This window comes from Phascolarctos cinereus, unplaced genomic scaffold (assembly GCF_003287225.1).
Source record: "Phascolarctos cinereus isolate Bilbo 61053 unplaced genomic scaffold, phaCin_HiC Scaffold_3;HRSCAF=262, whole genome shotgun sequence".
Lineage (NCBI taxonomy): Eukaryota > Metazoa > Chordata > Mammalia > Diprotodontia > Phascolarctidae > Phascolarctos > Phascolarctos cinereus.
In genome coordinates, this window is record NW_027555736.1 from 178,278,559 (window position 1) to 178,292,655 (window position 14,097).

At 37.0% G+C, this 14,097-nt stretch overlaps 1 protein-coding gene across 1 annotated transcript in view; it reads right to left on the reverse strand.

Moving 5' to 3' along the window:
• Nucleotides 1-14,097, reverse strand: part of AQR (aquarius intron-binding spliceosomal factor) — a 106,529-nt gene that overhangs the window by 41,729 nt on the left and 50,703 nt on the right. The window contains exons 18-22 of the mRNA XM_020994828.2: nucleotides 10,136-10,303; nucleotides 7,664-7,833; nucleotides 4,513-4,754; nucleotides 3,196-3,342; nucleotides 1,882-1,951 (exon numbers count right to left, since the gene is read on the reverse strand). Coding sequence (XP_020850487.1) covers nucleotides 1,882-1,951; nucleotides 3,196-3,342; nucleotides 4,513-4,754; nucleotides 7,664-7,833; nucleotides 10,136-10,303 — 797 coding nt within the window. The remainder of the gene's footprint in view (nucleotides 1-1,881; nucleotides 1,952-3,195; nucleotides 3,343-4,512; nucleotides 4,755-7,663; nucleotides 7,834-10,135; nucleotides 10,304-14,097) is intronic.

Genomic DNA, 14,097 nt, shown 5'->3' on the forward strand with positions numbered 1-14,097 from the left:
TCCCATCCTAAACTGCTGCCCTTCCACCAGAGCAAGAGGGACCTTTCCAGTTAATCCCCCAAGCCTCTCAGGCTAAAAGTCTGCTGCACCCTGTCTTTCTGCTGTCTCTGCTGTTCCAGGTTTTCTCCTGGGGAGCAATATTTTCTGGGTTTTTAGAGGTTAATAAGGGAGAGTGAGAGAGGCTTACTGCTTACGCCAACATTTTGGCTCCCAGGGGCTCTTCCAAGCAATCTTGCATGATTTAACATACACATAGAAGGCACCTTGATGGTAGAATGCCTTTAAAAGAACATTTTGGTTTATCAAATCAATCAGGTTTGTCTTTGTTTTTTATAATCAACAAATAAGCACAATGAAATCTTGTATTCTCAATGTTTAGTCAATTATGTGACCACAGTGTTGTGATACGCTATGATACACTGCTTCTGAAAGCCTTCTTGTGCCCTTTTCATACCTTCATTCAGATGTCCTCAACGATCATGAATTTAGAGGTAGAAGGAATCTCAGGAGGCCTTTTAGTAGAGTCTTCTCATTTTACAGATGAGAAAATAGAGGTGTAGATAGATTAACTGACTTGCCCAAGTTCACAAAGTCAATATGTGGCACAGGCATGATTTAAATCCAGGTTTCAATACCAAATCACTGTACTTTTCATGGCACCACATTGCTTCTCATTAAAAAAAAAACTTTAAAGAAAGTTGGTAATCACTGATATTTTTTGGCTTCTTTTTTGTTGTTGTTAGGTCTTGGATTTTCTTCTAGGCATTTGGCATTTTCATTTCCTCAGGAGAATTCAGGAACCAATATCTCAAAACTGTGTCATGAAGCAACATCAATTTCCTCTTTGTACCTCCGGTCTAGTCAAGCTGCTCTTACTGTCTTCATTTTTGTCATGCCACTTCTAGTTGTGGCATTTCTAGTTCATCACACAATGCACTGGGGACTATATTACAAAGCAAATATGGCTGTTAGACTATTAATGAAAAAGTTGGAATGTTACAGAAATCTTGATCGATATCTATTTTTATCTATTGTTTTCCTTCCAGTCTCATTCTTAAGTGCTCCTAAGATGATCTGACTTGACTGGGTCTCTTGTCAAGCTTTCTACAAATTTGGTTTCTCTCCATTCCTTCTTCCTGCTTTATGAAGAAATATTGATCATAATCTACCATCCTGCTTCCAAAGGTTTTGTAAATCAATGAGTATTTTTGTGGTTATTTTTTGTTTTGTTTTTGGTGAGGCAATTGGGGTTAAGTGACTTGCCCAGAGTCACACTAGTGAGTGTTATGTGTCTGAGGCCACGTTTGAACTCGGGTCCTCTATCCACTGTGCTACCAAGCTGCCCCAATCAATGAAATGGCAAACCACTCCTGTATCTTTGCCAAGAAAACCCCATGGACAGTATGGCCCACAAGGTCACAAAGAATCAGACGTGATTCACAACAACAACAATAAAACTCTATATGAACTGAGGCCAAATGAAGTATGCGAAACCAAGAAAACACACAATGACAACAACAGAAATGGAAAGAACAAAAAAGAAATTGAAACTGAATGCTGCATAATTATACTGACCAAGAACGGTCCCAAAAAAGAGGACTAAGAATGCACTTCCCACTCTTTCTTACAGAATGAAAGACCATAGGTGTGGGGTACTCTATCAACTGTCAGATTTGATTGTAATGTTGGTTACTTTTATTCAACTACCTTTTCAATCCTTTTAAAATTCTTTGTTATAATGCCTGGCTCTTTGGACAAGGGAAAGAGGAACAAAACACTGGGAAACTAAGTCAATGTAAAAACAAAAAACATCCATAATCTTAATAGAGCACTTATTTTTTTGATCAATATAAGAAAATTCTTAAACAGTAACTTTCTTACCATAGTCAATCCAGGCTGCATTCCAGCACGTATAGCCTCTATTTGAGTAGGTGTAAACTGAATAGTGTTGCTGTAAACAAAATAGTAGATTAAAATTGGTAGAAAATATGGATAAATGATCTCATAGGCAAAGACAGATGAAACAAAATAATATATGGAAAGCATACAATGAATTTGAGCTATACTAATTATTACAATGGAAATTCAGACCAAAAGGGCAAGGATCTTCTTCCTTAATTGTTTCCAAAGTCCCTGAATGTTACCATGCCCCACCCTAAATGTCAAGCAGAGCAGAATATATCTTCTGGGGATGATCACCAGTACTGTTACATTATCTTGGGAAATTCTTAGGGAAAATGAAAGACTAAATCCCCTCCAGTACTGATTATGGTACATTTGCCATTGCACTGAGTACCCCTAATCCCACTCTGACCCCAACAGAAGGAAGGGACTGAACTCCAGCTCCCAACCCAGGAACATAGCATGACACAAATTAGATTAAACTAGTACCACACCAGAAACAGTGCTAGATGATCATTAATAGGATACAAACACGGGTACTTCTGCTGTTTATGTGATACAGGAATACATCAGCCTAGGTAAGGTGTCTGTGTTCATAGGATCATTAACTGAGAGCTGAAAAGGAGCTTAAAGATTATCTAGTCCAACCCTTTCATTTTACAGATGAGGAAACTATGACTTGCCCAAGATCACAAAGGATCTCACACCAGGTCAAGATGTGAATTCAGCTTCTCTAATTTCTTGTTGTTTTTGTTTTGTGAGGCAATTGGGGTTAAGTGACTTGCCCAAGGTCACACAGCTAGTTAAGTGTCAAGGGTTTGCTCTGAGGCTGGATTTGAACTCAGGTCCTCCTGACTTCAGGGTCGGTGCTCTATCCGCTGTCCCACCTAGCTGCCCCCAGCTTCTCTAATTTCAAAACACCATGTTGTCTCTATGACTAAAATAAACGAAACACTGGTGTTTCTCCCCATAATTCCAAAGGTTTCTTTTTGAAAAGTCCTAATCATAGAATCCCAAAAATATCTGGGTTTTCTTCTGGCTCCCACATCTGAAAGAGAGTCCAAGAATGCCAGATATCTTAATACACATCAGTTTTTACTAGGGCTTTTAGAAAAGTCTATTAACCTAAAGAATTTAAAATGTAGCTGAATTAGTAAGCATAATGATCACCCAACTGCTAAGCATTAAAGTTAAGGTGATTTGTACCCAATCCAGAATATAATGGACATATGTATACATAGTGTGTATATAATATGTATATTACATAGATATAATTGCATAAAGAGTCATTACCGTTTGGGTTTATTATAAGGATAAGGACCTCTATTAGGAATAACATGAGGTTCAACAATTAAAGTTTCAGCTTCTTCAATGCTTTCATCTTCTCCATCTGCTTCTCTCCGTTTCTTCCCTTTCCCATTTCTTACTGGGAAAGTTATCCTATAACACACAAAGTTTAATTACTTCTTGAAAGCTCAAGTTATCCAAATCTATTTTATATCCTACCTGAATATAAGTCCTAATTTCCAAAGGAGAAAGCCCCGAGCTGTCTTACCTACAGCATTGGCTCTACTTTTAATAATGAACATCTTTTCAGAGCTCAAAGCAAAGGAAGACAAGGAGTGAATCACAACCGATCGGGCATTTTCTTTTACCACTACTCCTTCAGTTTGAGACTTACCAACTTTTTAAACTAACAAATTTGGTTAATGAGGTCAATAGGATTTAGAATCAAAAGGAGCCTTAGAGCTCATTTTGTTTGACCCCCTCATTTTGTTGATAATGAAACTGAGGTCCAGAGGGGCTAAATAACAAGCCCAAGATGACGCACGAAGTAAGAATCAGAATAAGATGTGACATTCTTGCTATATGACTATAAAAAGAATGAGATACAACACACAGATGGCCTGAGACACTAAGTGAATAAAAGAAAAGTCTCAGGCAAATTGGGTAAATTCTCTGTAGATAATTTGGAAAAAACTAGAATCAACAAAGGATAAAAGGGGTGATGTGACCATGGTCTTCATCAGCGGGAGTATTCATGCTGATAAAAATCAAAGAATCTTCTATGATCATAATAAAATGTATTTATGTTAATATTAAACCATACTAGAAAGTGAGTATTTTACAATTTATGAAAGAAAACCAGAACAAAAGGCCAAAATTTTTCCTTTTAAAAAATCCCCAAATCATTTACCTATTTTTGGGGAAAGCTAATTCAATGGATGAGAAATCATTTTTACAGCATATGATATGCTACTTTATTGGAATAATGGCATACTTGGAACACACTTCAGTAAAAAGCTATTAACATAGTAGCACTCAGGCAACAAACATTGGCAGAGTGTGTGGTACTATATTAGACAGCTTTTCTTGTAGTTTTCAAATAACACTTGCACTGTAGTAAGGTTATCCATGTAACAGTCTCAACTAAACAAATTTATAGCCATCAGTACTTAACACATGGCAAAGCAGGAACACATAACTCAAAATCCTGCCATGATATCCAAATTTTACTTTAGCCAATAGTTTCAATCTCCTTTCTCAGGCTGACTACAGAATGGCAAGAAATCAATTTCTAAAATTCAGTATGTCAGTCTCCGACCTTACCTGAAAGGGGGGACCTGTAAGGCTGGGTTATCCACAGTAACTTTGACATTATAACCAGGAAAACTGGCTTTTAAGTGATCAATGGAAAGAAAAGTATCATTGAAGTCAAGACAGGCAATCTGATTAGGCATTTTTGAGTAATGGGCACTACTTGGGTCCCCATATCCTAGGATGATATCGTGTAGCCAGTCTGGTACCACACAATCTGTATTCATCAGGTTCCGAATGGTCTCTAGGACAGCCTGTCAGTAACAGAACAAAATGATTGTGTTAACGTGACATCTCAAACATCTGAGTTCCACTGGCATGCAGAACTGGCTCTCTAAACTAATCCAGCATTCCTGAGTGTTTCAGGGCAAGAAGTTATTTTCTGCTGACAGGTGCTTGGCTAGACTGAATCAGCAGCTATATTTTCTAATGATACCAAAGACTGAATTAAACAAAAGATCAAACTTAACTAGAACAGTTTATCCATTAGGGGGTCATTTAGACATAATGACACAAATGAGTTTAGCACTTGGTTCCTAATGGAAAGTAGAGTAATCTGACTCAGGGTCTGCATAGCAACAAGTAAACATCATAGAAAAAGTCTATAAAGAAAAAGCTTCCACTTTGAAACTCTTTAAACTTTCATCTCCCACCTAGGCTAGGAAAGAAATTACAAAAAAACCCAGAATTTCAGGGAAATATCATATAACCTAATAAAAAATAAAACATAAGTATGTTAAAAACAAAAAGGTTATATGAGGAAGGAGAATGAAGTCCTTGCCAAAAACAAAGATTTTGGAAATTTGTGAATCTCATTTATCCAAGCTCTCTGCACTCCTCACCCTTTTTTTCCAAATTAGAAGTTAAAAATCCAAGTCATGCTAATGAATCCTGCTTATACAAAATCTACCCAAAACACAAAACACTACTCTCCTCCCCAAAAAATGATTCATGGTTACATAATTCAGTTACATTACAGTTTAAATTTCTTTTCATGAAACAGTTATTTTGAAGTAAAAGTGTATTTTAACACAGGAGTTAGTCTATTTCCCACTACAGGTTCTAAGCATACTTCAGCGCTTAATTACTAAAGTACTATAGCTCACTAATTTAAGATTATAATTTAGATTATTATCTAGGATTTAATACTACTGATATGTACATATGAGACACCAAAAAAAATGTTTAAATTTTTAAATCTTCATTACAAAATTGTATTTATTATACATAATCTGGGCTGGTTAGAGCCTGATGGACATAAATATTTACTCCACTATGCTCAATCTCAGCAAGAAAATGGCAGAAAGTTCACTCATTCCCATATGAATTGTCAAGAGAACCAGAAGTTGAAATTCCAATAAAAAACCATAGAGATGAGAAGCAAAGCTCCCAAAAGCAAATAAAAATTCTCCATAAAAGAACAGAGCCTTTGTTATCAAGCTCAATATAACTGGTCAGTTCATGGGGATTCCCAGCACAGAAGAGGACATGGTTGGAAATGCCCGCCATAAATATATGTTTAAGACAGTCAATAACCCTTCCACCCTTCAATGAATGCAATGTCAGCACCATCTCCCAGTTATCCTAAGATTTCAAGGAAACAAAAATATACCCCTGTGAGAAAATGTCTATTTTACAAAAATCAGACTTCAATGAAGTAACTGCCCATAAACAGAACAATAATTTCTGAAAATTTGTCCTCCTTTCCCAAGGGAGGATATTATTTTTCTCTAAACTTTATTTCAATAAACATGCTCAAACTTGATTTTATATTAACAACCATTACTCTTTGAAGAGCTAATACATCATAAAATTCTAAATATTTTCAAAATCCGTGGTAGGCAGATCAAACGAGTCAGAAGGTTAAAAAAAAATATAAAAAAACCCTAGCCTTTTCATTCTTAATGCACTAGCTTTTCATTGACTGGATCACACCAGATGCTGATATTGATGATAATTTGTATGTACTTTCAGCTTTTTTGAGAGTAGTGGTGATGGGCTGCTAGTGAACCATGGTCCTGTGAGAACCCAGGTTCACTGTTCCTACTGCCCTTTCTTCTCTGTGTGTCTTTTTTCTATACTCCAATCTTCCGCACAGGTCAAGATTCTTCTTTGCCTCTGCCAGTAACACCAGGTGAAGACCAGAAAGCAATTTAAGGATTATGAAATCGTAGGAAAGAAGCAGAATAACTTAAAAGAACAGGCAACGTTTGAAGAGGAGGAGAGTTAAACTTGATATAAGGAAAAACTTTCTAAGAATTAATACTACCTCAAGGTGAAATGGGCTGCCTGGAAAGTTGGTGGGTCCTCCAGCTCATTAGCAGTTGAGCGACCATTTGTCAGGGATGTTACAGATGGGATTCTTCCTTAAAAGTAGGACTTCATGGCCTCTGAGACCCCTTCCTCTTCACATTCTGTCACCTATTTGACCTTGGGCAAGTCACTGAATGTCTCTGAGCTTTGGAAATGGAGGGAGATTGACTAAATTATCTCTAAGGTCTCTTCTACCCTCTAAATCTCATAACACTATCTGGCTCAAATAGGAATCAAGTTTAGGGTCATGGCCTTTTTCAGTTCCAACAAGGGAATCAAACTCTATCCGTCATAAAATGTAGAGATACTATTTTGGAGGGAGGGAAAAAAAAAGACGATATCAATAGAGTTGGTTTAAAGATTAAACAATGAATCAAATAGTTAAGAAAAACAAATTGTGTCATACAGATTGTGATGATCCATGATATACTACATCTGGAAAATACTGCCTAAACAACAAATTTTAATAGAAAGGACTCTTCTACCCTAATGCTAAGTATGGGCTGAATAAATGGCTCTGACAAAGGAAAAAGCTATACCTTCAGTAGGGCTTTTTTGACTTTGAAGTAAAATTAAGCAGTTTACATTTGAAAGTCACCAAACTCACTCATAGGAGCCTTCAAAGCACAAAGATTTTCATTTGGATTTCTCCATTTTAAGTTACATACTAAGCTTTAAAAGTAATGCTTTTTATTAAGTGAAGAGGTTTCTTTCACTAACCATTTTCACTTGTCAGAAATCGATATTATATTTCTTACATCTATGTTACCCACTTGATATTGCATAAAAGCTATTATAAACCTTGTTTTCCAGGTTAAATCCTAGAGTCTGTAATCATCACACTGCATACCTTAAAGTTGTTTTCCTTTGGTTTTCTCCTCATGATGATGTTAAAAGTCTCATACACATCTTCCCCTCCATTCTGGATAGTACTGGTCATATCTTGCTGATACTGGTTTGGATCAAGAAATACTCTATAGGTTCTTGAATCTCCTCTTAGTCTAGGTTTGGGTTCAGGTCCTACACTCAGTGAAAAATAAACCAAATGAAACAAGATATGTTTAAAAGGGTCCTAAAAAGCATTTACCACCTAAAATAAAAATAATTATATTCAAGAATGCTATGACAACTCTGACTTTCCTCCCATTCTTCCTCCTAAACTTTATTTATCAAAAGTCTACCTTATCCTTCAAAGTTCCGTCCTAATCCACCTTCTCCATGAAGTCTCTCTCAGCTTTTATATGATGTCTGCCTCTTTTGAACTCACATAGTATTCACTATAGGCATCACTAGTGGGATACTATGTATCATAGACATTTTTGTACATAAAGTATCTCTCCTAACAAGACCATAAGATTCTGAAAGGCCAGGGACAGATCCTATACTTGTTTATATCTTCTAATGCACTTAATATTACATATAATAGGTCCCTAAATATTTGCTAAATCAATGGATTTCAGGGTTTAATGTACAGTTTTCCTATTCATTAAAGTCTGGATACTAATCACATCCCTCATCGTAACATACTTTCATAGGCAAACCTCATGGACATGAAACAAAATTCTAAATACACTGAAATTTAGGGCTGTTAAAAGGCTAACTGCCACAAATACAACTCCTATCAACTTATCTTCCTCTCTCCCCTATTTTTCCAATTCTTCTACTCCCTTAATTATGGAGATTCTGATTCTAGCCACACATTCAATTCTTCTTTCCCACTGCCCTTCTATGATGCAGGCCAACTCTATCACAGAGTTCTCACTAGCCTAACCAACACAAAATCATAATTGGGAGGTAAAAGTATGTTCAAAGCTGAGTTCTCTACACTTCGTATTAGCTTTTATCACCTAGCATTAAATGCAATATAGTATATGATGTATGATAATTAACATATGTATAATGTTATATCATCATATGTGTAATATAAATATAACATGATGGCTATTATAGCTTAGAAACAGCATGGCATGACAGAAAGAGTGACCAGTCAGTGGAGTCAGAAAGACTTGGATTTGATCTAGCCTCTGACTTATTGCCATATGAACAAGGCATTCCAAAAGTATATGGCATATACAAACTGCTGATCTGCAGAAGTGGTGGGAGTTTCTACTCCAAAAACCCCTTTTACTAATGAGACTACAGGTCCTGACAAAATAATAAATACTGACATTTATACAGCAAAATATTTTAGATATATTATCTCAGCTAATCCTCAACAACACTAAAGGTTTAAGTACAGCCAATCCTAGCTTAAGGAAAGTGGACCATTCTGCAGACCTCCCCCTCCCCTGAGACCTCCATATGGCCCCAACCCCTCTGTGGTTCTGCAGCCCCCCACAGCTGGAGCTGCTTCAGTGCCTAGCCCCACCCCCACACAGCCCGAGCAGCTTCAGTGTCTGGTGGCCCCTAACCCCAGCCAGAACAACTTCAATGCCTGAAGCAGAAGACCCCTGGCAGGGCTGCACCAGCACTGCCATCTCCACCTACCAGAAGCTAGAGCCAGAGCCCAGGTCAGCACAAGGTCCTGCCATGCACAGGGAGTCAAATTTGCCATAATGTGAATTTACATAAAGCAAGAACTATCTGTACTATAGATATTATCCCCATTTTACAGATAAAGAAACTGAGGCTGAGAGAGGTTAAATGACCTGCCCACAACCAACAAGTGTCATAGATGGGATAAGGTCTTTCAAACTCTATCCATTATGCTTTGTAATCTGAGTGGCCAAAGTCACCATTGCTTACCACAGTCAATAGCTCAAAGGAAGCCACAACTGCATGGTCAGCAGCTGCAACAGGAACTCTGACTGGGACAGGTGGCTAGAGAGTGTACAAGTTCTCTTGGAATCAATTATAAATACTAGGGAACTCATGCTATAGTGTAAAGCAGAGGTGTCCATCTCAAATAGAAATGGATCCCTGTGGGTCATATACTGACACAAACCAACATTACCTATGTTCTATTACATATATGTGTACACACACACACACACACACACACACACACACACACACACACACAAAGCTGTTTTTTAAATTTTGTTAAACATTTCCCAATTACATTTTAATCTGGTTCAGTCCACACTCCAGAGTTCTGCAGGTCATAAGTTTGATACCTCTGGGTAGCATCTCAGTGAGTACACTATAAAATGGAGCCAACTAGTAGATGGATAAATTAGACAAATATATGATGGAGCAAAAGCAATCTGAAAAGTTTTAAGAGACTTTAAGATAAAAAATGTTCCTGTTATATAGTTAAAAAGGCAAGGAAACTTTTTATATGCAAAAATCTTCACCCAAAAGTATGAGTATGTCATTATACCATCTTCAATGACACGTCCTTTGTCATCCAGCATGCCCTGGATTTCACAGCCTCTGACATACACCAGGCCAGTTTGCTCAACAAAAGGTCGCCTCCGGTCAAACTTGGTGCCATAAGGCTTCGTGGGTCGTACCGTAATTAAAAAACAAACATCATGCTTGCGCAAACCTGGTTAAAAGAAGACATTTTCAAATTATTAAGTCAGCATGTAATTTTTTACTATTATCTTTTGCCTAATCGTGGACTAATCTTATTCTTTGGGATGACAGTAAAAACATTAAATGTTAGATGTCACTAATAAGTTAACCACTGTACTAAAGAGTCCCTTCTATAGTAAACATGACTGTAGTGGACGATATTCACGTGACCCTTCCCACTTTTTACCTGCAATAAACATGTAAATTTTTCTTAATACAAATGAGGAAATTTTGCACCATAACCTAATTTCTATGTTAATATGATAGATTATGTATGTCACAGCTGCAAAAACTGTATCTTCACCACATTTCAACTATCAGTTCATGTTCCACATTTAGAATTTTGCTATGTGGCCAAAAATATGGCTGGTGTGCAAACTGACTAAATAATGTTTAGAAATTCTGTCAGTTAAAGATAACCCATCACCGTTACTTCAGAGAAGAAATATTTTTATTGATGTAACTTGTCTCAAAGACCAACTGAAATATAATTCACCAGACACAAACTCTTGATAACATTATCTATACCAAGCATATGGAAGAGGATGTGGGGTTTCAGCTCATGAATGTTAAAATCTGAAAGCACAGAACAAGATATGGTGCTTATGCTAAAGTCTAAAGCTTCTCAATGATTATACTATGAAATGTGCCCAACTAGTTTCTCCAGTTTTATTAAAAGGACACTATTAAGACAGGGAACCTAAAATTAGACGACACAGTATGTAATGTTAGACCATCTGCCAGCACTCCTTTCTTGATCTGTTCTCATGAGCCAGCTTTGCACTAATGAGAATATACATTTCATCACCTTGCTTGCTCAAAAACTTGAAAGCAAAGTTTCAGCTAGCTCAACCAGAACAGCAAACTGGGACTGTGGTCAACAGCATCTCACAACAGTGGTCTGGGATGTGAAAACAAGACTATTCGAAATCAAAGTATTGTTTTGGAAGCACGTCAAATGTAGATAAAGCTAAAAATACAAAATCCATTACAGAAAATTGATTTCACTGTTGTTTATTTCCCAAGAGAATTTAAAGTCGCTTCCTTTATAGCGAAGCAAAAGGAATTAGCAGGTATAAGGGCCTGAATTTTGGATCCTGCTCTGCTCCTAACCTGCAGTGTGACTGTCCACATCATTAGTATCACAGACAGAGCCGGAAGACTAGAAGAAACATGATGGGTTCCACCTGTCATAGAAGTCCCTAGTAGAGCGTCCATCAATTAACCAACCAACATTTATTAAGTGCCTGCTATGAGCCAGGCACTGTGCTTGGAGCTATAGATACAAAGAATGAAATAATGCAACAGATAACAATCTCTGAGTCCAAGAGCAAAAACCTGTAAGACTACTCCTGTTCTGGAAGAGTTCTAACTCTTCACAAAATTTGTCCTTATGTTAAGCCAAAATCAACTACTCTTTCAATTTCAACTTATTTAATGATCCTAGTTTTTCCTCCTGGAATTTCACCCTGTCCACTGTTTTCTCCATCTAAAAAGTGGAGGTGTTGACATCTACTTCCTATCCCATTCTAGCTGAGAATATTCAAAACAGCACTAACATTCCTAATAATGACATGTCAATCAAGCACCCTATGATACTAATCACCATCCACTCTGACTTCCCTGTTACCACTTTCCCTACATGTTGTCTTCCCCATTAGAATGTGAAGCCCGTATACAGAGAAGTTGTCTTGCTCACTTTGTATTTTCATCCCCAGAACTTTGCACAGTTCCCAGCACATTGTAAGGACTTAATAAATGCTTCCATTGACCCATTTATGTGCCAGTAAAGTATAAAGATTGTCTGTTACTCATTGTTCTCATTACATGATCAGTCAATTTTCTTGTCTGATCACATATCTCTTTGATGATTTATATGTATTTTTTACCATTTCCCACAAATCATACCCTGGTGCCAATATCAGCGACATAAGCCAGAGTCTAACTTACAGGTCTGACCATAGGTGTAAATAACTCTTTAATCAATGCTTTTTTGCTTTAGACTATATATTTTTCTTTTTATCCTTTAAAAAAATGACATTATGATAAATTGCATCTGCTGTATGAGAGCCAGCCCAATTGGTCTCTTAGTGGTGAATAATTTGGCCACAGAAACTCATGAAACAACATCAAAACAGATCTTTATCATGTGTGACCTCTGGTCTGCTTATGCAGAGATAGCAGCAGACTAGCAGAAAAAAGAAGAAAGGGTACTAAGAATTAGAGGCTTTAGACTTTCTACAGATACCAATTAAATTATTGTTATTTATTCACTGAATCTCAGAACTGTAAGGAACCCTAGAGGCCCTTTAGTCCAACCCAGATCTACACAAGCCATATTTCTCTCCAATATCCTAAGTGTTTACCTTGCTTTTGTTTTGAAGATTACTAGTGAAGGGAAATCAACTACTTTCTAAGGAAGGATATTCTTTTTTCAGGGGGGAGGAGGGGACTTTTGGATAGTCTTAATTGTTAGGAAGTTTTTCCTTTTATCTAGCTGAAATCAGCCTGTCCATCAAATGCACCACTATTCCCATTTCTGCCAAAAAAAATACAAATCTAATCTTTTTTTCCTACATGATAAGTCTTTCAAATAAATATCTGATGATAGCTATTGTATCTCCCCTAATTCAGATGGCAGGCCTGGACCTCGGTCCTCAAAGCAAGGCCTAGAACCACTTCAATGTGGGCCTCCGGCACAAGCCTGGGACCTGAGGTCAAGACTTAGTACCACACTAACCTCTGACATAAATAAGTGACCACAGGCAAATTACTTAACCTTGCTGAGCCTCAGTTTCTTCATTTGTTGCCTCTATTTCACAGGGTTGTTGTGAGGATCAAATGAGATAATATAAAGAACTCTGAAAACCTTGAACCTTTGTTTCCAATTTCTAAGCAGTTCTTTACCCATGATCAAATCTTTCCCTCTAATATATGATGACTCTATTGTCTTTAGTGTAAAATCTTGAAAAAGGCTTTTTGAAGGTCTAAATAAACTATAACTATTGATCTCCCCTTATCTATAGGTTTATTTACTCCATCAAAGAATTCCAACAGATTAGTCATCATTAATACTTTTATTCCTTCCCCCATATTCACACACTGGTAATGTTCAATTAACTATTCAATGATCCTGTGTTTCATTATAAAGTCCAGAATTCTTCTCCAAATAAAAATATATAGTTTAGGATCTACTTTCAGACCCTTTCCCTTAATAGGAGTTGCTATGGTAACAATATGTCAGACCTCTGGGACAATGATTATTTGTAATGTCACATTTTCACCAACAGTTCCACAACAAGAGGCAGAATGGCCATGTGAAAAAAGTGATGGATTTGGAATCAGAGGACTTTAGTGCAAATACCAAGCTTGGCCACTTGCTACCTTCCTGAAATTTAGGATTCTGCTCTGTAAAATAAAGGAGTTGCAGGAGATGACCATGAAAATTCTTTATAGCTAGAAATCTATGATCTACTATTAATTTTTTCCTTGAGTTCCTTCAAGACTCTTAGGCCATTCTTAACTGTTCCCTCATACTACCGTCATCAAGGGGTTAGCAACTTTTCAAAAGTATTTTGCCAAACTTTCTAATACATCATTTGTACAACTTCCTCTCCCTTCCTTTAAATTTTGACATTACAGTCAGAAATTTCAACAAAGCAACATCCTCCACTCTTGAATCCTTTGCCCCTTTGTTTTTAAGATGACTCCCACATTGGATCAGCACCACTAATCACCTTCTTCAGTCTTGCTTAATGAATCCAA